The sequence below is a fragment of the Myiozetetes cayanensis genome, unplaced genomic scaffold (genome assembly GCF_022539395.1).
Source record: "Myiozetetes cayanensis isolate MyiCay16 unplaced genomic scaffold, myiCay2020 scf18, whole genome shotgun sequence".
In the NCBI taxonomy this organism is placed as follows: Eukaryota; Metazoa; Chordata; class Aves; order Passeriformes; family Tyrannidae; genus Myiozetetes; species Myiozetetes cayanensis.
The window spans coordinates 14,829,235-14,849,843 of NW_026087389.1; the positions used below are offsets into that span (position 1 = coordinate 14,829,235).

General features: G+C 51.4%; 1 protein-coding gene across 1 annotated transcript; it reads left to right on the forward strand.

The window, feature by feature from the left end:
- Positions 1-10,068: 10,068 nt before the first annotated feature.
- On the forward strand, positions 10,069-18,356 carry DUSP7 (dual specificity phosphatase 7). The gene is made up of 3 exons (XM_050313004.1): positions 10,069-10,686; positions 12,975-13,403; positions 15,946-18,356. The coding sequence occupies exons 1-3, from the start codon at positions 10,275-10,277 to the stop codon at positions 16,251-16,253; spliced, it is 1,149 nt and encodes a 382-aa protein (XP_050168961.1). The 5' UTR covers positions 10,069-10,274; the 3' UTR covers positions 16,254-18,356.
- Positions 18,357-20,609: the final 2,253 nt, after the last annotated feature.

The window sequence follows — 20,609 nt, forward strand, 5'->3', positions numbered from 1 at the left end:
GTTTAAATGTCACCATATGAATTACTGAAAGTAATTTAAATATTTAAAGACATATACTGCAAGTCTAATTTTATTTTGAAATCCCGAGCCAGGCTCGCAGCTGATGCAGCAGATAACAGCTCAGCCTGGCACCCCTGGTTCCTGGCCCAGTTCTTTCAATTAATAATTTGCATTTTCCAACACCTTTCACCTGGCAAGTCTGGGCTCTGAGATTTTTTTTTCTCCAGCCAGATTTTCTCCTCTCTTTGAGGCCCTACAGCCCCTCTAGGATGGGTGTGAGTCCCTTGGCAGGTTCTCTCCCATCCACTCGTCCACCTTGGTTGCCCTTCAGGGGCATCTGCTCCATAGGACAAACTCTGGGAGAGATAACATCAGAAATGCCAGGGCCCGAGCAGAAGAGACAGAATTGCTCTTGTATTTCGTGTTTTCCAACTAGAGAAGATCCCCCTCCCGACACAACCTTTTCATCTCTTGTTATCTTTATGAACAGCTTTAAAAAAAAGTACCATTTCTGGTACACTGGCCCCGCTGCTGAAGAGCTGTTCCTCTTCCACCTCCTTCACCTGCTGGGATGAAAAGCTACAGGTAATGTTGGGGAGTAAATTAAAGGCTTTCCATGAGGAAATAAGCTAAAACAGTAAACAAAATTCTGATTCTGAAAAGCAAAACAGCTGAAGTTGTCACCAGGAAAACATGGTGATGAAACACTCTGGTCCTCGGAAATTACCCTACATGCTGTTGGAAAATACCTTCTGACTCAGCCTGCTCAGTGTGTCTGGTGCCTCTGTGCTATTAGCTTTTACTTGACCTGAATACCCCAGGTTTTCAAGGAAATAATCTTCCCCGTGAGAAATGTCACCGCCAGACCCAAGCCTTCCTGAGAAAAGCCTGGGCTGGGTGGATGCTGGGACTTCTCCCACTCCTGGGAGCAGCCTGCCCTGAGGAGCTGTGTTCCCACCGCTGGGCAGCTGATCTGTGGGGCTGGGGCTGGCTTGGCTCTGATGTCTCACCTCTGCTGCCACCACAGGTGGGACTCCTAATGCAAGGTCCAAGCTGCCTTTTAATCATGCTGCAGGCATCTCCCTGGAACATTCCTCTTGCCTGCTGCCCCGCCTGCCCTTCTCCCTCCAGAGAGGAGTCTGGCTTCTTACGCAAAGCCGGTGACTCATTCCCCAGGATGTCTTTGCTTAAAAGTTGCCTGGTCACCTCTTTCTCTGTCGCTGCTTCCGTTCTTGTCAAATGCTGAGTGAATGAACGGTGACATGCAGGCACAAGGCACAAAGGGGCTGAGATGGCACAAGCTACTGGCAGGATCCCCTTTTCCTTGTGCCCTGTGTGCCCCCGGGGCAGTGTCCCCCCTCTGCTGTGGGCAGTGGTCAGAAGAGAAGCAACATATACCTCCAAGCCTGTCCTTTTCTCCAGGCTCCACCACTTGAGCTATTAAATGCCCTGAGCAGTCCCTGCTCCCCTGGCTTTGTGCATTTTTTTAGGGTTGTGCTGCCATGAGGAGGGACCCTGATGGGCAAAGAGGAGCTTCATGAAGTGCAACAAGGGGAAGTATGAACTCCTGCCCCTGGGGAGGAATAACCCCACTCACCAGCACACACTGGGGACCAACCAGCTGGAAAAGAACTTTGCAGGTAAAGACCTGGGGGGGTCCTGGGGGACAACAAGCTGACCATGAGCCAGCAGTGCACTCTCAAAGCCAGCAACATCATGGCCTGAATTAGGAAGAGTGTTGCCAGCAGGCCAAGGGAGAAGAAGGAAGGTTTTGATTCATCCTTTGTTACCAAGCACTGCTGCCACTGGTGGAAACAGGACTGGCACCTGTGAGTGTTTCAGATATTTCTTACCAGCTCTTATGTCCAGCAAAGTGTTGCACGAAGGAACTTTAACCCCATTTCAAGGACTGGGAAGCAGGACACAGACAGAGGGAAGGGATCTGCCCAGTGTCATATAATTAAGCCAGTGGTGGGTTGGGAAGGCACCAGACCCTTCAGTGAGACCTGGTTCAGTTCCCTCTGTACTAGGTCATGTTCTTGCAGGTCATATATATGTATCCAAGAGTTGTGAGTGTACCCAAGAGGGTCAAACTGCCTGGACCAGTGATCGGCAGGGGTTGCTGAATGAGTTCACAGAAAACGGGAACGTTGTTAAATACATTAAACATATAAACAAAAAAAGGCAAATCAAGAAGAATTTGACCCAAGAGATGCTTTGTGTTCAAAATAAAGCCCTGTTTCCTGGAAACTAAACTTTTTTGGGAAAAAGAGTGGGGTTCAGCTGAACATTACTAACTCTGGGAGGAAATCAGAAGTTGTTTTCCAGTGCTCCGAAAGAGGAACCAGCCCCTTGCTCCCGAAACGCTTCACGGAAATGGCTTCTTGGCGTTTGTTCAGCTTTATTTTAAATGCACTGAGGGGTTGCAAAACCAAAGGATTTAGTGCAAGGAAAAAAATCTCATGAACTGGAGCATCTTCACAGATGAGCAGGAGAACTTCTCCATGAAAGAGCAGTGCTGCCACAGCACAGGTGGTAAGAGCTCAAAGTGGGGCAGGAACCTGTCCATTCCTAGCCACCAAATACATCCAAACCAGAAGAACTACATGAATGAAAAGCAGTGTTCTGGGGAGACACACACGGACTGGGAGACCTGCCCTGCTCCTTGGACTAAAAGGATGGGAGCAATAATTGACTTTAAAGCTGCCCATGGTGAGAAGCAGCAGCACAGTGCAAGCTGCTGCCCCAGGATCTGTGTTGGCTGAGGGTTTAACTGGTGCACTTTGGAGTTTCGCTGATAGCCAGGTATTTGAGGCACTGCCACGGTGCTGAGGCTACCTCTGATCTGCCACGGGGTAAATCCCAGGCAGCGCTGCCAAAGCCACCGGGACTGCCCCGGCTCCACCACAGCTGGGCTGAGCTGGGATGCCTCACCCCTTCAGCAGTGGGGAGAACTCCTGGCAGGGTTTGCATTTCAGAGGAGCACCCAGACACCAAGGTGCCTCCCAGAAACAGGCTGAGGAGCAGTGACCACCCCGGCCCCGTGTGGAGAGAAACCTGTATTTGGTGGCCCTGCCTGAAATCAGACCCAGCAACACAGTGAAGAGGGAGAACGCAAAGACTGGTGAGACAAAGCCTGGTAAAGTCATCGTGTCTCCTCTCAGCTTCTCCCACCAGAGGGACAGGCTGGGCACTGGAGAGGCCAAGCAGCACCTTTCCTGGGAGACTCTGCACTCCCTGCACCCAGCCCAGGTCTTTATCATCCAGCTGCTTCCACTGCCCCAAGCCAGCATCCCAGCAGGTAGAGACAGGCAAGGGACACAAAGCTCATCCCCCAGGCACGCAGGGGGGAAGCTGGGCTGGGGACACAGAGCTGGGTGCAGCCTGCACCCTCCCTGCTCATTGACAGCCCTTCCTGGTGGGTGGCGAAGCTGCTTTCACAATGGTTTCCTGTGAAAAGCCTGCTCCAGGAAGCTCCCCACTTAGGCTCCTTGAAAAAAAAATATTTCTCTGCAGGAAATTGCTTCTTGAAAAACAGCCTGGCCGCCTGGGAGAAGCTGCTGAGGAACTGACGTGTGCACAGGGAGGGCGGGCAAGGATCCTGAATCCACGGAGCCCAGAGAGTACCAACAGGGCCTGCACTCCGTGTCTTGGGCCATCCTGCTCTTGCCTGGCTCTTTTCTAAGAAGGAAGGGCCTTTTTGGCCTCCAAAAGAAGGAATGATTATAAATGAGGTATGTAGGTATGTATTCAACTCCACACTGTGCAGTCTGCATCCAGTACATGCCTGAGACAGAGTTGAGAGGAGATGTTACTGTTTTTTAAGTCACATAAATATCCTGTCCTGCTCCATCACTGCAGTGACAGACTCTGGAGGGTCTAATGCCAAAGGGAGCATCAGAGCTGCCAGCTCCTCTGATCATCTGCACGGGAGGATTTTGTAAGGGTGGTGACACACGACTTCCAGACCTGCTCATGTAAACCTCATTGCTAAAAGGATAAATAATCCTAAATATTCTCCAGAGTTCTTCCTCTGGAAAGAGCCTGGAGCCCAGGAAGCAGAGGCAGGGAAGGGAAGTGGTTGTTGCTGAAGGATGTTTTCCCAGTATAATTAGATTGGAGCTGCTCTCCCTTGATGTCAGAGCCCTTGGAGGCTCTTGGCTTCTGCTGTAACATGAGCCCCCTTTCTCTCCTGGTTTTCTTAGAAAGCATGGAGACCTCATGAGTTTTCATGTAACCAGCTATTCCTTACAAAGCATTGTGAGAAAAGCTGAGCCAATATTTCCCAGAAAAATCACTTCTGGCTTTACAGATTGAATTTTTTGCACGAAGGTGGAAGCATACCCCTTGCTGTAAAAATTCGGGGGTTTCCTCAAACCCTGAAGATGGAGTCAGACTTTTCTTGGATGCACAGGGAGGCCAATGGGAACAAACTGAAGCATGGGAAATGATAGCCCACTTTTTCTCTGTGAAGGTGGTCAAATACTGCATCAGGTTGCCCAGAGGAGCTGTGGAGTGTCCATTATTTGGAGATAGTGGGATACCCAACTGGGATGAGGTACCTGCTCTAACAGGCCCTGCTGTGAGACATGGGCTGGACTGGACACTCCTCAGAGGGACCCCCAGCCTCAGCCCCTCTGGGCTGCTGTGACCACTGTGAGATGACAACAGCCCCCGGCTGCCCAGACACTGAACGTGCCCTCTGGCTTTTGCACAGGAGGGGGTGGTTTGCTTCTTCTGCAGGAACATGCCAGAGAACAATGTAGTTGCCTTTAGAGCAGAATTCAGTGACACATTGACTCGAAAGGCTCCCGCTGTGCTGCAAAAGTGCATCTCAGACTGGCAAATGTCCGTTTAGGAGAGAAAAAAAAGGCACCGCCCTAGGACCTGGAGCTGCCGGTTCCACACACTTGTGGCTGCCTTGTGCTTCACAAGGTGCTCCGTGAAGGTTTCTCCTTGTGGGGGTTCTTCCCCAGCCTTCATCCCTCTGCTTTACCGGGGCAGCAGGGCAGAAGGGCTTTGCCAGGGCTCAGCACCCTCACAGGGTGGAGCCCGACGGAGACTTTGCCCCGAAGTGGGGCTGCGTTGGGAATGTGGGGTGAATGTGTTCCCATGGCCGGGTTGGATGCCTGCAGTGTCAGAGCTGGTGCTCCACAGGGCTGGGTGGCTGCAGATGGGAGACTTGGACCCTCCTGCTGAGGGTTTGTGGGTGAAGGGCTTCGCCGGGCCAAAGTCATCTGACACTTTTCCCGGGGGTGGGTGAAGTTAATGAGTCCAGATTAGGCAGTGCGGGGGCTGGGGAGCTGGATTTCTGCTGAATATATATGAAGGCAAATGTAAATTCTAAACTTTCTAGGGAGTATTTTTACCCTGGCTCAGTGTTAACACTGATAAAAATAGTCACAAATTAGTGCAGGAGTAGAAAGTAAAATTGGGGCTGTTTTTTTTTTTTTTTTTTTCTCCCTGTTAAAACCATGCATCTGTTTCTCTACCAGGAGTTAACCTCTTACATGCATTAATGAAACACAGGGTAAACCATCAACAAGTGCCCTCTCCTGACAAAATAACTCCTACTTCAATTCAGTAATTAGGAAGAAAAGCTGAAATTAAGCAATTTTTTTTTTTTTTTTAAGGTAGAAAAATGTGATTCAGTCCTAGAAATTCAGCACTGCAAGAGGATGTTAACATCACTCCAGCCCACCTGCCTGGTTCCCTAGCACCCAAACGCTTGCAAAGGTGATGGGAGGTACCAGCCCCATTCTGCAGATGGGAAGAGTGCAGTACAGAAAATTATGATTTCTCTCAACGTCACAGAGCGAAGGGGAAGCTGCCCTGGGAGCCCACGTTACCCGAGCAAATTCCCAGCTGAAATTCTGCTGACACAACACTACTTTGAGCTGCCAGTCCAACATTAAACTTTCAGGAAGGAGCTTCCTTTCTTGGTACTGATTGATATTTGACCACAGGCACCTGAGACAGGTGAAGACTCCTGTTAGGAGCAGCTCAGTGGCTTTATGGATTGATATCTGGGCCACAGATCATACCTGATACTTCTTGTTAGATGTGGCAAACAGCTGAGTGAGCAGTGAGAAGGTAAGTCCTGGGAAGGTTTAGCTGCTACAGCCCAGATTTGTTGCAGGAGAGGCTGCTTTCACAGCTGAGACTTGGAAGGAAAATCCTTTTGGGGTGCAATGTTGTGGAGAAAGTGCACGTTAAAGAGAAAGAAAAGTTTTTCAGAGGTTCATTTTTAAGAAGAAAATGTATGTTAACTTCTGACCAGCTTCTAATTAGCTTTACTCTTCAAATTCTTGGGAACCCCAGCCCTCATCTAAGCTGTAGGTACCCCACTGGGGGGTGTGTGTCCCCTTGGGGTGTGGCCTTCTGCCCTTTACTCATATTCTGGCTCCTCCCTTGGCTCAGAGTAGCGTCTCTCACATCCTTGGGAGCGGAGCCACCGCAGGGGGTGTCAGGGCCAGGCTTTGGGCAGACATCTGCTAACGATGCACTTGCCTTGTGTTCTGCCATGACTCATGGTCTTTGTTTCTAGAACATCAAAATGTGGCCTGCGGGCTCTGCAGTCAGAGAACCTGGGAAAGGAGAGGTGGTGGTGACGGAAATGGAGAACATGAGATGGCACCTCCATCAGCATCACGGGAGATGGGGACAGATGAAGATAAAAGCAGTCTGAAGCCAAGCCAGCAAGATGTGGCTGTGGGCATGGGGAAGTTGCCTGGTCACTGTGCTGGGCATCAAGTAGAAAGTCTGTTGGAGGAGAGTCTTTCCACAGCAGAAAATCAACCAGAAAGATGCACACAACCTGTATTAGAAACCCAGGGCCAGTCATGGTGGCACAGAACGGAGATGACGGCATCCCCAGGCTCCCCAGGGAAGTGGCCATGGCACCAAGCCTGCCAGAGCTCAAAAAGCATTTGACCAGTGCTCTCAGACACATGGCGGGATTCTTGGGATGCTCCTGTGGAGGACTAGGAGTTAGACTCCATGATCCTTGTGCATCCCTTCCAACTCAGGATATTCCATGATTCTATGCATCCACACGTAGAGTGGTTATTGCTGCTGTCCTTGTCACAAGCACTTGGGCTCTTTGGAGCTGAGTGGAAAGCTGCCCATTCATTTCAGGACATGTGCTGATCTTCTGCCTGTCAGCAAAGCCTCCTACAGGGTGAGACAAACACCACCAAGATCCCTGAGGCCCTTCCAGCTCCACTGGGCTGAAGGAGGTGCTGGTGCACCCGACCCCAGCCTGCACTCTGCATTTTGGGAAACCTCGCTGGGGCGGGGTCCCTTCTTCTTGGGAGGGGATTTGAGGGAATGGCCAGGACTTCCTGCAGAGCAGAGGTCTCTTCTCTGACAGGAGAACACCCCCGCTGGATGTCAGCTTCTGGAGGATGCAGAGCCTGGCAGGATGGTCCCTTTGGCTGTGGCTGAGGCGCACTTTGGAGCGGCTGACTCCAGAGGGCAGCACGGCGACGGGCTGGCACCGACCGCTGCCCGTGCCCGCCCTGCCCGCGCCTGCTGCGGGCTTGCAGGGGGGACCCGCCAGCATGACCCCTACCTCCGAGGGCCCGGAGAAGAGAGAGGCGAGGGGAGGCTCTTCCAATGTCCCTCAGCTCCTGGCTGGGCAGGCAGAGGATGTCACACAGGCATTAAGCGACGGTTTTTAACTTTCGCCCTCGTCAGGGCGAAATCTGGTCTTGCCTCTGCAGGTGACGTGCCTGGAGCCTGTCCCGAAACTTGTGTGGTTGCTGATGCGACCGCAGAGTGGAGGTGAAACGTTTCTCCTCTGGTTTCACAGGACCGCATGCTGGCGGTCACACCTGCCTCCCTCGCATCACCAAAAACGAGTCCCCGTAAGATTTCTGGGCTGTTTTCAGCACAACGAGGACTTTAGACCCAGATTTAAGCTCTTTGCACAACCCGCTGCTGTTCCCCTTGTGAATTGAAGGTGCTTTGATAAACATTCTGAAAGGTCAGCTATTTTCACTGTGCCTGTGGCTTGCATAAGAACCTCAACATCCTCTGCTGCAAGAGCAGCGTTAGGAACTTCCTACTGCCACACTGAATCACAATAGCTTCCCACAGCAACCAGTGGTAAAAATAAACTGGGCAAGGGGAAGTGGACAGCTTCTGCTGTTCCGCTTTCTCGGGCACACTTGAGTCACACAAAAAAGGCGATGTAGAACAAGGCGTTTATTTTGCTGATGCCAATGAAATCCACTAGCGGTTCAGAGCGTGGCCCCCCTGAAATCACAGAGTGTTTTGCAATGAGATGCTCGTTGTGCTCAAAGTTAAGTGCTCAGTGCATGTGCTCAAGTGCTGTCTTGGGTCGGTATTTTCATTAGAATTCAGAGTTAGGAATTAGACTAAAAGGAGGCAGGACCCCAGCGCAGCTGAGTGCTGCCTTTGTACTAAAGACACCGGAATACAGCCTTCCTGGGATATTTGATGTCTTGGGGATGTGTAAAAGACCACTGAGGAGACAGTGGTTCTGTAATGGTTTCAGTAGTAAATCTTGGCTTTAAGAAGAGCAGATTTTGACTGGATAAAAAGCACCTTCAAATACAATTCAATTTGAAATTTTGCCTTCAGACAACGTCATTTGGATGTTTTAAATGATATTACAACTGAGACTCTGTGTGTGTGCACGTGTTTGTTTGCGTGAGGGGGAGTGTTTTAGGAGTGATATCTTTCCTGTTACACAAGGTACAGCCCAGATCTTGACATTCAGCCAGCTGGGAAAAAACCCTGTTGAGACCTAGTCAGGTTGCTGAGCCTGAGAATCTGCTGGTGAGACAGACCCTGACTCTTCCCTTCATAACAGTGTTGGCTAAGAAAGTTTACAGGAAGTGGCTAAAGATATGAAAATTTAGGAGGAAAAAAGGAATGGCTCATCTGTCCCACACCAGGGAAAAGGATTGGTTCCCCCTCCCGCACATGCCCAGGGGAACTTGATGAGCAAGGGCTTGTAGGATAACCCAGGTGACAAGGGACAACAGGAGGGCTCCAGTCAAACCTCCTGCTGAAAGCTGGGTCAGCCCTGAGGTCAGACCAGGTTACTTGGGGATGTGCCGAGCTGGAACTCGGCATGGATGGAGATTGCACAACCTCTCTGAGCAACCCACCAGTGTTTGACTGTCTGCATGGTGAAAATAGACTGCAGTTGAAGTGGCTCATACAGAACCACGTTTTTAATGTCATCCTGCTCATTAAAAAGAGAAAGATCAAATCTATTTTATAACAGGAATAGTTTGTGTGGGGCACAGAAAACTTCTGGTACCAGAGGACTGATTCACATGAAAAGGCATGTAAAAAGATGGAAGGAAACCAAAGGATGCCTCCAGTTACATTCTTGTCCTGAAATTTCAGTGTTGCAGCACAAATGGTTTGTATTTATAGTAGTGGATACCAGTAGGGAAGATAGTCTAAAAATAAACAGGGATGAGCAGATAAAATAATATATTTTCGGACAAAATCATCTGTTTTGAAGCTCATCCTGAGAACGAGAGGGAATGCGGAAGCCTAATGAGTCCCAGTGGGTTTTATTTCGGAACTGTGCACCGCTGTCAAAGACCGAGGCGGGGCTCGGCACGACCCACTCAAAACCCACGAGGGCCTCCGCGCCCGCCGGCCCGTGGAGCGGGTCACCCCGCTCTGCGAAGTTGCTGTTAAACTCCATCCCGCATTCGGCGGAGGGGAGCGAGGGCAGCCCCGGCGGGACGGGACGGGCCGGGCCGTGCCCGGCGACACCACCGCGGCCCCCGCGCCCTTCCCGCGCTTTGCCCCCGCCCGGCCCCGCCCCCGCCTGCACTCGGCCACGCCCATGCCCATGTATGGCTGCCCCGCTCCCCCGGGCCGCGCCTCATTGGCTCTGGGGGCGCGGCGGGGGCGTGGCCTCGCGGGCGGGGGCGTGGCCGCCCCTCCCGGTGCGTGTGCGCGGCACCGCCCGCGCCGCTCCGGCCGCGGCGGGCGGGGCTGATGCGGCCGGCCCCGCCGCCGCCCCGCCTCCCGAGGCATGACACGCCGAGCCGCCGGCGAAGCCCCGCTTTAATTGAGGCCGCCGGGATGGGGCGCAGCGCGTAAGGCTGAGCGGGGTCCGCCGCGCTCCGGGCCGCAGCACCGCGCACCCCACGGCCGTGCCGAGCGGAGCCGCGTCCGGCGCAGCGCAAGGACCGACCGGCGGGAGCGGGGGCCGCGTCCGGACGCCGCGTGGGTGGCCGGTGGGGCCGGGCGCTTGGCGGCCGCCGCTGCCGAGCCCCATGAAAACGCAGGTCTGGGGGAGCTCCCCGCGGGCGCCCATGGCTGCGGCGATGCCGTGCAAGAGCGCGGAGTGGCTGCAGGAGGAGCTGGAGTCGGGCGGCGGCCGCTCGCTGCTGCTGCTCGACTGCCGCCCCCACGAGCTCTTCGAGAGCTCGCACATCGAGACGGCCATCAACCTGGCCATCCCCGGGCTCATGCTGCGCCGCCTCAAGAAGGGCAACCTGCCCATCCGCTCCATCATCCCCAACCACGAGGACAAGGAGCGCTTCGTCAAGCGCTGCAAGGCCGACACCGTGCTGCTCTACGACGAGGCCACCGCCGACTGGCAGGACAGCGGCGCCGCCACCTCCGTCCTGGGGCTCCTGCTCCAGAAGCTGCGCGATGACGGCTGCAAAGCCTATTACCTGAAAGGTGAGGTGCCCCCCGCCCTTCCTCCCGCCGCGTCCCGCTCCCGCAGCCCTTGCGCGCGTCCCGCTCCGCAGCCCCTGGCCGGCCGCTGTGTCCCCGGGCGCCCACCCTCTGGCCGGCCGAAGGTGGCTGGATTGTTTTGCTTCCTCCCCTCACCCCCTCTGCCTGATTTATTTTTATTTTTCTATATGTATCCCCCCCCCCCAACGCCGTGCATCCCGCTTTAATCCCCCGCACAAAATGGTCGCAGGCTGGAAGCAGCCGGGAGCGCCCCGCTTCTTCCTGCGTCGCCTCCCCGGCAGCGGCGGGAGAAGCCCCCCAGCCCCGCCGCCGGGACGGCTCCTCCGGCGCTGCCCCGTCCCACGCCGACCCTGGCCGGGCAGCGCCGGGGAGCCCCTCGTCTGCGCTCCCCCGAGAGAGCCTTTCGGGAGCTCTCCTCCGGAAGGGATGGCCGGATTTTGGGGGGGCCAGGAGAGCTCTCTCCTGTTATTGTGTCTCTCTCCCATCTCCGAAAAGCCAGCGCTTGGGTTTTCCTCCCCCTTTCCCAAGGCAATGCCGGCGGGTCTGGGAGAGGGCAGCCCGGCTGCTCCCCCGGGGCAGGGCGATGGGGGAGCGCGCAGCTTGCGCTGCGGGGGAGCCGAGCCCCGCACATGCCCCTTCCTGAGGACTGCGGGTGATTTGGGGACTTCATGCTTGTTTGTTTTTGTTTGTTTGTTTGTTGGTTTGGTTTGGTTTTTTTTGGGGGGCATTTTAAAAGATTTCAGCGGGCTGAGCAGAGCCCACAGCTGGGCTGCTGGGACCCTTCTCCCATCCTCCCAGTGCTCCCAGTCCGGTCGCTGGGTGGCGGGTTTGAGGCAGGAATAACAGGAGAGCAGAGGAGTGCGTGTGTGTGTGTGTGGGAGAGTGGTCAAGAAAGTTGCCACTTGCGGCTCTTTAAAAAACACTGCTGCTCTTTGATATACCCTTTTTGGGGAGCCGGGGGAGCCCCTGGTAACGGGTTGGGCTGGCAGGGGAATAGGCAGGTATTTGGGGACCAGCTCATAGGGCTGCGCTGCCCGCTCAAGCCTCCTTTAAAAATATGGAGCACAGGAGTTGATCTCGTTCCTCCCTTGACTCTCCGATCCCTGCCCGTGCCGGTGGCCGAGTCCCCCATCCCATCATCCCATCCCGGTTTGGGGTTTCCCATGGGCTCCGTTGATCCCTCGCTTTGTATTCCTGTTTCTCTCCCCGTCGTCCTTCATCCCTAGGCAGGAAGGAGCGGCTTTGAAGTTACTCCTAAGCTCTCCCCGATGGGCAGGGGAGGAGCTGAGCCCCTTTCTCTGCCTTTTTCCGGGAGCCTCGGTGGGAAATGTTTCCAATTAAAATTCCAAAATGGCTCCTCGGCGCTGTCTGGCGGCGCGGGGGGAGGAAGAGGGCGAGGACGAGCCTTTTTCATGAATGGATGTGGCAGGAGCTGTCTGTCCTGCTCAGTGACCCCGCCACAACCACCGAACCCGCTAACGAAGTTTCCAGGAGCCTTTTCTAATTAAACCATTTGTCAGTGTCAGATCCCGATGGCTGAGCTCCGGTTTAATATTGCCTGGAAAGGAGGTAGATCGCTGGGATTTTTGCTTCCCTACCTCTGACTTCCTTCCCAAGCTGCTGAGCCGAGGAGCCAAAGAAAAGAACAGGGTCCTATCCCTCCGCACTCCTGACGTGGTTTGGGTGAAGAACAAACCTGTGACGCTGCCCTGTCACAAAATGTGTTTGTTGTAATAAAACAGGTGTGAGGATCACTCTGGCAAAACTTTAGGGTCGTTTTATAATGCCTGAATATGTATTGTTTTGTTGGAGTTTGGTGGTTGTCCTTGATTTATCTTTTCAGATACAGATACTTTTGTGCTTTCATATCTAGGTGGCATAATAGCTCTTGTCTAAACTGCCCCAGACCCATATTTTTGAGGAGCTAAACAAAGCGAGATTGTCTCTTGACACTGATTTTATTTTTGGATGTTTGTTTCTTTTGTGGTTGAGATTTGGCCCCTATTTGTCACTAGCAATATCAAACTTTGTAAGAGACATTCTTGGGTTTCTTGGGACCTGTTTGCTCATTAGCAGTTTGCCCAGGGAAGATGAGGGAGCAGGGAAATGCCTTTCTTGGTGTGAAGTTGAAGGGATACCAACTTTTTGCTGGCAAAGACTTTCAGAGTACCATGCACATGTGTACAGGTAGAAGAATTTCCCATTCTGAAGAATAAACCATCTTTTTGTCTCTGTCTTCTCCCCTTCCCTCTCTCCTTCCCTCTTCCCAGGTGGCTTTAACAAGTTTCAGACCGAATATTCTGAGCACTGCGAGACGAACCTTGACAGCTCCTCGCCCAGCAACTCTCCCCCAGCATCGGTCCTTGGCTTGGGAGGGCTGCGGATAAGTTCCGACTGCTCGGATGGCGAATCCGACAGGGAACCCAGCAGTGCCACGGAGTCGGACGGGAGTCCCATCCCTAACAATCAGCCTGCTTTTCCGGTCCAGATCCTACCTTACCTGTACCTGGGCTGTGCCAAAGATTCGACCAACTTGGACGTCCTGGGCAAATACGGCATTAAATACATCCTGAATGTGACTCCTAACCTGCCAAACATGTTTGAGCATGACGGGGAGTTCAAGTACAAGCAGATCCCCATCTCAGATCACTGGAGCCAGAACCTCTCGCAGTTCTTTCCCGAGGCCATTGCTTTCATTGGTAGGTAGTTGGCAAAACATCTCTTTTCACACTCACCGCTTGGGAATGTGGTGTGCCGCTTCCCAGGGCTGTTGCTCATCCCCAGCCTCACCTCTCCGGGGCACGGCATCGGCACCAGCACCAGCTTAGCAGCCGAGTGTCGTGCTGCCGAGGTGGCACTTCTGGTGCGTGCCACCCTGGCTGGGTTCAGGGAGCCTTCCCCTTCCCAAATTCATCCCTCTTGCAGCGCCTCAGCCGAGTTACCTGCAAGTGGTCGGACCGGCCCTGCTGCCTCTTGCCCTTGTATGGGGATTTGCACTTGAGTGAAATGGCTGAACCCAGGCACTGGGGAGCTCCTTTGCCTGCTCTGTTTGGAGGAATGAGTGTTGATGGGAGTTGCATGAATGTGACTGGTGCCAGCGATTCCTTAGCCCCAAGTGTGGTTAAAAGTGTGTGTGTGTTTTCCCAAGGGGATTTGCTAGTCTAGTTGGGATCCTGCTGTAAGTCACCCTAGCATAACTAACTCCTTGTATGGATACTTCTCCTAAGGTAAGTGTCAACACAATGAGTTAGTGATTATAATTGTACTGCAGAGCTCAGATAGAAAAGCTGCTCTGCAGACAGCCCCTGAGAGAGCTTTGGCTGGTGAGGGGGGGTGGTGCAGGGAGGCAGATCTCTTCTCTCAGGCTGGTCTTGACTGTGAAAATTGCTTCTTGTTCTCTGGGAAATGTGTGTCAGGCTGATACTCTTCCAGCCTGACCTGTGCAGTTTGCTTGTGATGGTCATTAGTCTAATCTGTTCTGTTTATGGGGGTGAATGGCACGGGTAGTAATACCCCTGTTAACTATTAAAAGCCCCTTAGATTTGTGTCTGATTAAAAGCACTGGTATAGATAAAGGAGAAGGGGGACCTTTACCTTCAGACTGAAACCTGTGCAGCCCATTTCAGTGCTGCTTTGTTGCCCCAGTTTCAGACCTCAGTGCTTGTGCTTGCTATGCCATAAGGCCTGAAATGGGGCAGAGCAGTGGTAGATTCTTGGCTGCTTTTCAGCCTTTGGAAACCCTGGTTCCCACATGCTCTCCTTTACCCCCAGCTTCTGACCTCTAGTAACATGGTTGTGGTCAGAAGCAGCTGCTTGGGTGAGGCAACAGGGACCCGTCTGATGTCCCGTCCGCACTTCCTGCTCTGAGCGTGGTGTGAAACGTCAGGGATGAGGTACCAGGTTCCTGCTGACATGTGGCATTTGGGATCCCTCTGCGCCAGTCAGGCCTTTCTCTGTGAGCACCGAGCTTGTGCTTTCCAGTTAATGACAGGAAATGGAGGATTACCTCACTCTAAAGCCAAACACCAAGAAATGCTGTGCAGGTCAGATGAAAAGCAAAAATGTCTTGAAAAAATGTTGAACTGGGAGAGCCTGTGGGGAGGGCTGGGTACCCTGGGGGGTGACTGCCCACCGTCCTGGAAATTCTTGCCCAGTTTTGGAGGCTGGGCAGAAAAATTTGTTGTGGCTTGAGTCTGGATTTTGTTTTGCCCGCATCTTCCTTGCCCTTCCCTGCACTTGTGGTGCCAGAGTGTTTCTTACCTCTGGCTTCGCCCGAGGATCCTCTTTCTCCTGCCACCTTCTCCCTCCCCACCAAGCTCTCAGTCAAATGACTGACTTCAAATAGGGCTGCCCAGAAGTAAGCAGTGCTGGGTACTTGCGTGCATTCAGTGCTCTCAGTGGCGTGTCCCTCTTTGAGCACTAAGATGTCAATTCATAAAGGGATCACGCTGTTCCGGCAGTGTGAGAGACAATGAGTGTGTGTGTGCTTTTCAGCTGGTGGCAAGGGAGGGGAAATTTCGCCGCTGTTCTCTCGCCATTTTTTGGTCCAGCCTGCATTCCTGCTTCCCGCTACCATTCATCCTGAGAGTCTCCTCCAACACAAGCGTTTGTTTGTAGTGAAGTGCATTTCTGTCGATCCTAAAGAACAGTTTCACAATAAGGGAAGTTCCTGCACTTCAGACTCTTACTTAAATTGGCATCAGCTACATTCATGTAACTTTCTAGTGGAAGGAGGACAAGAACAGCAGAAGAGAATAACAACTCGTGCTGCTGCACTGCAGCCTTGCACTGAGTGCACAGCCTTCCCCAGTTAGTTGGTGTTGAGGTGGGTGTGCTGTGCCCAACCACCAGTGTCTCCCTGGAGCTGTTGTCTCCAGCTCCATCTGCCTCCTGTGGGTTACTCCAGCTCTCTGAATAGAGGACACCAATGCTCCCTGGGCGAGGGATGTGTTGCTAGACTTGATTCATAGTTTTCAAGCAAGTGAGATGCTTGGCCTTGTTGGGGATGTGTGGCTTTGCCATGCTAAACAATAGGTATTCCTGAGTGGGAATATCTCGGGAGCCCTGTGGGGAGAGGTGTGGGTGTCAAAGGGACATGAGATGGTGTCAGCAGGAGCAGGGGATCCAGTTCTGGCAGTCATCCTGGTCCTAGGAGCTTGCAGCTGCCACCTGGCCCTGCTCCAAAGCAATGCATTTTTGGTGCAGAATAATAGACTCCCCCTTCCCCTTGTCTTGTTTCAGATGAGGCCCGTTCCAAGAAGTGTGGGATCCTTGTTCACTGCCTCGCTGGCATCAGCCGGTCCGTAACAGTCACTGTCGCCTACTTGATGCAAAAACTCAACTTATCCCTGAACGATGCTTATGACTTTGTGAAAAGGAAAAAATCCAACATATCCCCAAACTTTAACTTCATGGGCCAACTCCTGGACTTTGAGAGGACTCTGGGACTCAACAGCCCTTGTGACAACCGCTCGCCCAGTGAACAGCTCTACTTTACCACCCCCACCAACCACAACCTGTTTCAGCTGAACACCCTGGAGTCCACATGAAGAGGACACTGCCTGGTGGGGAACTCGAGCATCGAATCGCTTCTCTTGAGCATTTCAACTCTTACGAAAATATCTGTCTTGCCAGGCAGCTCTGGAAGGAGTAGCTTCTCTGGGCAGAGGTGCCTGATCGCTGCTTTAGGAAGGCTAATGCCGTTCACTAGTATCCTGATCCAAGTGGTTCCAAGAGGTAGTGTTTTTACAGGGGGTTATTTAATACGGGCGATGTTACAGCATTTTGAACGCGGCTGTCACCGGCAATAACCGCTTTCCTGGGTGCATTGGGACTGTCAGAACATGCACACGTGTGAAGAGCTACCAATGGTTAGCTTGCTGTGGAAAACCAGGAGATTTATGCACTTGGAAAACGTGAACAAAAGGTGTTGGGCCAAGACTGTTTTACAACCCAAGTTTACTTTTTTTGATTTAAAAAAACAAAAAAAGGTAGATCTTACTCGAGCTTTGGGTTCAAACTCTTTTTAAATATGTAAGTTCCTGACTGTTTGTACAGACGAGGTTGCAAAACCAGTATTTTATTCTGTCTCTTGTTTGATTTTTTTTTTTTTTTAATCAAATGTTTATATTGACCAAATGCATTTTGCACACTTTGTGAAGCCTTGGTATGTCCTGGCATATTACTGGGTACTCCAGAGAGAGATACATGCTGCTGCTGTTGTTGTTAGCATCTGGTAGGAAGCTTTGTTATGTGTGAAGGCCAGTTGGGCTGAAACGCAACCCCTTCACCACTCCTGCACTCACAATCACAAACTCTGCACTGATTCAGCCAAGGTGACTAAGCCGCAAGCTTTTTTTTTTTAATTTTTTTTTTTTTAATGCCACCCCTGCCAAAAAACACTGTTTGCTATTGCCAGAGGTAAAACTCTTGTAGCCTCCAGAGTCGGTAGAAGCATGTCTGAGCCCAGCTTCATTCTCTGCTGCCTGTTGACTGACTTAACGTCATCCAGCTGGCCCGAAACCATCCCAGCTTCCCGAGCACTGAAGGTAGTTGCGATGCTGGCGTTTCTTGTGCACACTCGATTCTTTCCCACGTGTGCGGGGTGGAGGGGGAACGCAGCGAGCGCCCGGAGCAGAGCCAGGATTGCGTAGCGGGACGGGACTGAATCGTCACGCACGGAGCGTGTGAGGGGCGTGAAGAGATGTGGAAGTGAGGAGGAGAGCATTGTAACAGAGAATTTATATATATATATATATATATGAATATATATATTAACTGGCAAATTCTGAGATGATTGGAGCTTTCAACAGAGGTTCTGATTTTTTTTTTTTTTCCTTCTTCCTCTTTCGAATAACTTTATGCCGTGCCTTCTATTCTGAGAAGACTTGTATGTATTTCTGGCTAGTGTTTGGCAAACTCCTTATACCAAGCTGGGAGGGGAGGAAGTGGTAATAATTTCTGGGAGGAGGGCAGAACGGATTTGGAGATTTCTTTATTGGCTGCAATGTAGTCCCTCCTTTCTCCCCCCTCCCTGTCCACTTTAACTCTCATGTAACTGAAAGGAAAAAAAAAAAGCCACGGATTTTTTTCTAAATATCCAGTTTTTTGTACTTTTTTCAAGAAAATGAAAAAAATAATTAAAAAAATCTCCATCTGGAGGAATGTTTGACGCTGTCACATCCTGAAACTGTTCTTTTTGTTACAAGATGTTATCAGAATGTTGGAATGAGCTTCTGTTTCTTGTTTTCTGGTTGTTTTTTGTTTGTTTGTTGGGTTTTGTTTGCCACAATGTTGGAATCGTGGGTCATTGGAAGGGAGAATGGGCGTACGGTTGCGAGTGAGAAAATTGAGAATATCCTAATTGCATCTTACCTCATGGAGGAATTTATTTTTTCAGGGATTTTTTGACAGTGCATCTGTATTGCATTACAGCTAAGCTGGTTTGTAAAGGCTTCCTGTGCTGTTAGTGGTCTTTCTTCTTTAAAGGAAAAAAATAAGATGCATCTTTCTGATTAGTACAAATGAGAGCTTGTTAGTGAGGAATGGTTCTGATTTCTGAGTTATGAAGGAAAATTAGTGACCCTATATATACTGATCCAATATTGGGACTTTGTTTATATTGCAAATAAATATTATTTTTTCTTTAAAAATGATGTTTGTGTCAGATGCTTGTCTAGCCTCTGCCCATATAAGGGCACACTGCTCTTATCCGTTTTTTATGGTCAATTAGTATTCTTCTGTGACCATGAAGAGCATTTGCTGGGCAGTGTTCAAGAGTGGTGTTTGGTTTCATGCACAGCTTAATTTTTAAGACCTGTGGTAAAATGGAGAGGGGGAGGTGGGAGGGCGAGGAGAGGGATAAGGGGGTATTGGATAAACCAGAGAACAAAGAACAGCTTGAGAATGGGACTGGCTTTGACCCCAGCCATTCCTCTGCGCCAAAAATAAATAGATAAACTAAAGACACTTTTGTTTGCTATTTAAGCGGGGCCTACAGAGGCATGGCAAGGCCTTGCCCACAACTGCTGTGTTAGCAGACTGTATTTTGGTTGGAAAGCAAGAGTTGTGGCCTTGTGGGCAGCCACCTGATGACTTTTCCTGAGTCTCCTGGAGAGCAGGAGCTCCCTCCTGCATCCCTGGGGGAAGGGGGGTGCAGTGTGGGTTGCACATGGGCTATGCTGTCCCCCTGTGCTCCCCAGATGCAGTTTGTGGGAAATCTGGAGGGGTTGATGAGGATGTTTTAGGGTAAAATGTGGCTCTGAGTGCAGCCCAGTTGTGGCTCCCCCCAACTCTGCTTGTAGCTGGGTAGGGCTGGGTTCCCCCCTACCCCAGTATTCCTTGTTTTAACCTAAATGCAAGAAATTAAATGGCTATCTATTCCGTTGTTCAGTTCCTCAAAGTGACTGTATGTGCCACCTTGTTCTTCTAATCCTGGGGCCTGAGCACCAAAGACAGGTAGTTTAATTCCAGAAGCAGCTCAGGCTGGTGAGTGCAGAGGGGAGGTAGAGGCTGAAGCAGAAGCCAAGGGAGAGTGTGTGTGTGTGCATGAGTTTGTTTACTCCTTAACTGCATGATGGGAATCTATATATTGATTTAGAGGTCTGTTTGTGGCTAAACAAATGAAAATCTACCTGGTATGCAGGGAAAAGAAGACCTCTAGGTTTTACCTTGTAATTACATGGTAGAATACCTTTTGAGGAAGATAGGAAACCAGGCTGGAGGCTGTGCACTGGAGTGCAGAATAGCTTGTCAGGTGTATGGCTATATTTGCTTCCATCTAATTTCCTCTTAGGATTTTCTGCTAAGGTGTGGAGTAGGATATTAGCAGCTAGCGTTAGCTCTGTAAGCTCATTTGTGTGGTAGCTGAGTTGTGGCTGGCTGGAACAGCACAGCTGCTGTTTTGCCATGGCTTTGGAGGAAGGGCTGGTGTGCAGGCAGCTGCCAGGCTGCTCCTCTGGCAGCTCCCTGGGGTACCTGATCCTGGGAGATGCAAGTCTACTCTGAGTGTCCCAACACTGGTGCACGCAAAAGCCCGTGTTGCCAAAGGAAGGAGATGACTTGTCTGAAAATCATCCTGCCACCTGCAAGTGCTCTTTTCTCCCAAGACCCAAAGGAGCCTTTTCCAAGCTTCCTGGCCTCAACAGCAGGGAGCAGCCAGCCTGGCTGGTCTTCAGCCATCAGTGTTTTACAAATGTCTTGCACCGTGCTTCTTGGCTCAGAGGGGTTTCCTTGGAGACCTGGTGTCTTGTAATTTAGTGAGGAGAAGAGAACTGACACCAGGCAAGGGGCAATGCTGGAGAAATAGTTACAGAGGGAAAAGAGAGCTTGAGGTCTGTCTACACTCCCTTGCAGAGGCAGGCACGAGCACTGGCTGAGCGTAGGAGCACGGGCTGAGTGAGAAAGCTGGTTATGTTCAGAGCAGTGGAATTTGGCAAGGAGATACAGCTTCCCACACGCAGCAGGGAGAAGCTCCTCGGTTAACCCATTGATTCCAGATGAGCTGCTTGTAAGATGCTCAGTGGTGTTCTACTCTACAAAACCAGGTAATCTCCTGTTTGGGCACAGAGATCTGCTGTCCCTGGGTTTTCACTTGTGATGCCACAAGTCCTCAGGCAATACAAATGGGAATTTGTCTTTTTTCCCAATGAAGGACTTTGTCTTAACTCCTCATTTGAACAGTTAGAGGGACCACAGGTCCTAGGTGCTTTAAAAAAGTTTCTCCCTCCTTTTCAAGTCATGGCAAAAGCCCAAAGCTCTGAGCACAGAGATCAACTTCTGCAATTCCCCACCGGGAAGCCCAGCGTCAGGAGCTCTATGAGCAGGTCATGAGCTTGGGGAAGGGGCTTTGTGGTTACTTGTAGGGTTTTTTTTTCCCCTTGCTTATGTCCCCTTCCCTTGGTGTG

Coding starts and splice junctions, on each gene's coding strand:
- DUSP7 (XM_050313004.1), top strand. CDS start 10,275: ATGAAAACGCAGGTCTGGGGGAGCTCCCCGCGGGCGCCCATGGCTGCG. Junction 10,687..12,974: donor CAAAGCCTATTACCTGAAAG/GTGAGGTGCCCC, acceptor CCCTCTTCCCAG/GTGGCTTTAACAAGTTTCAG. Junction 13,404..15,945: donor CGAGGCCATTGCTTTCATTG/GTAGGTAGTTGG, acceptor GTCTTGTTTCAG/ATGAGGCCCGTTCCAAGAAG.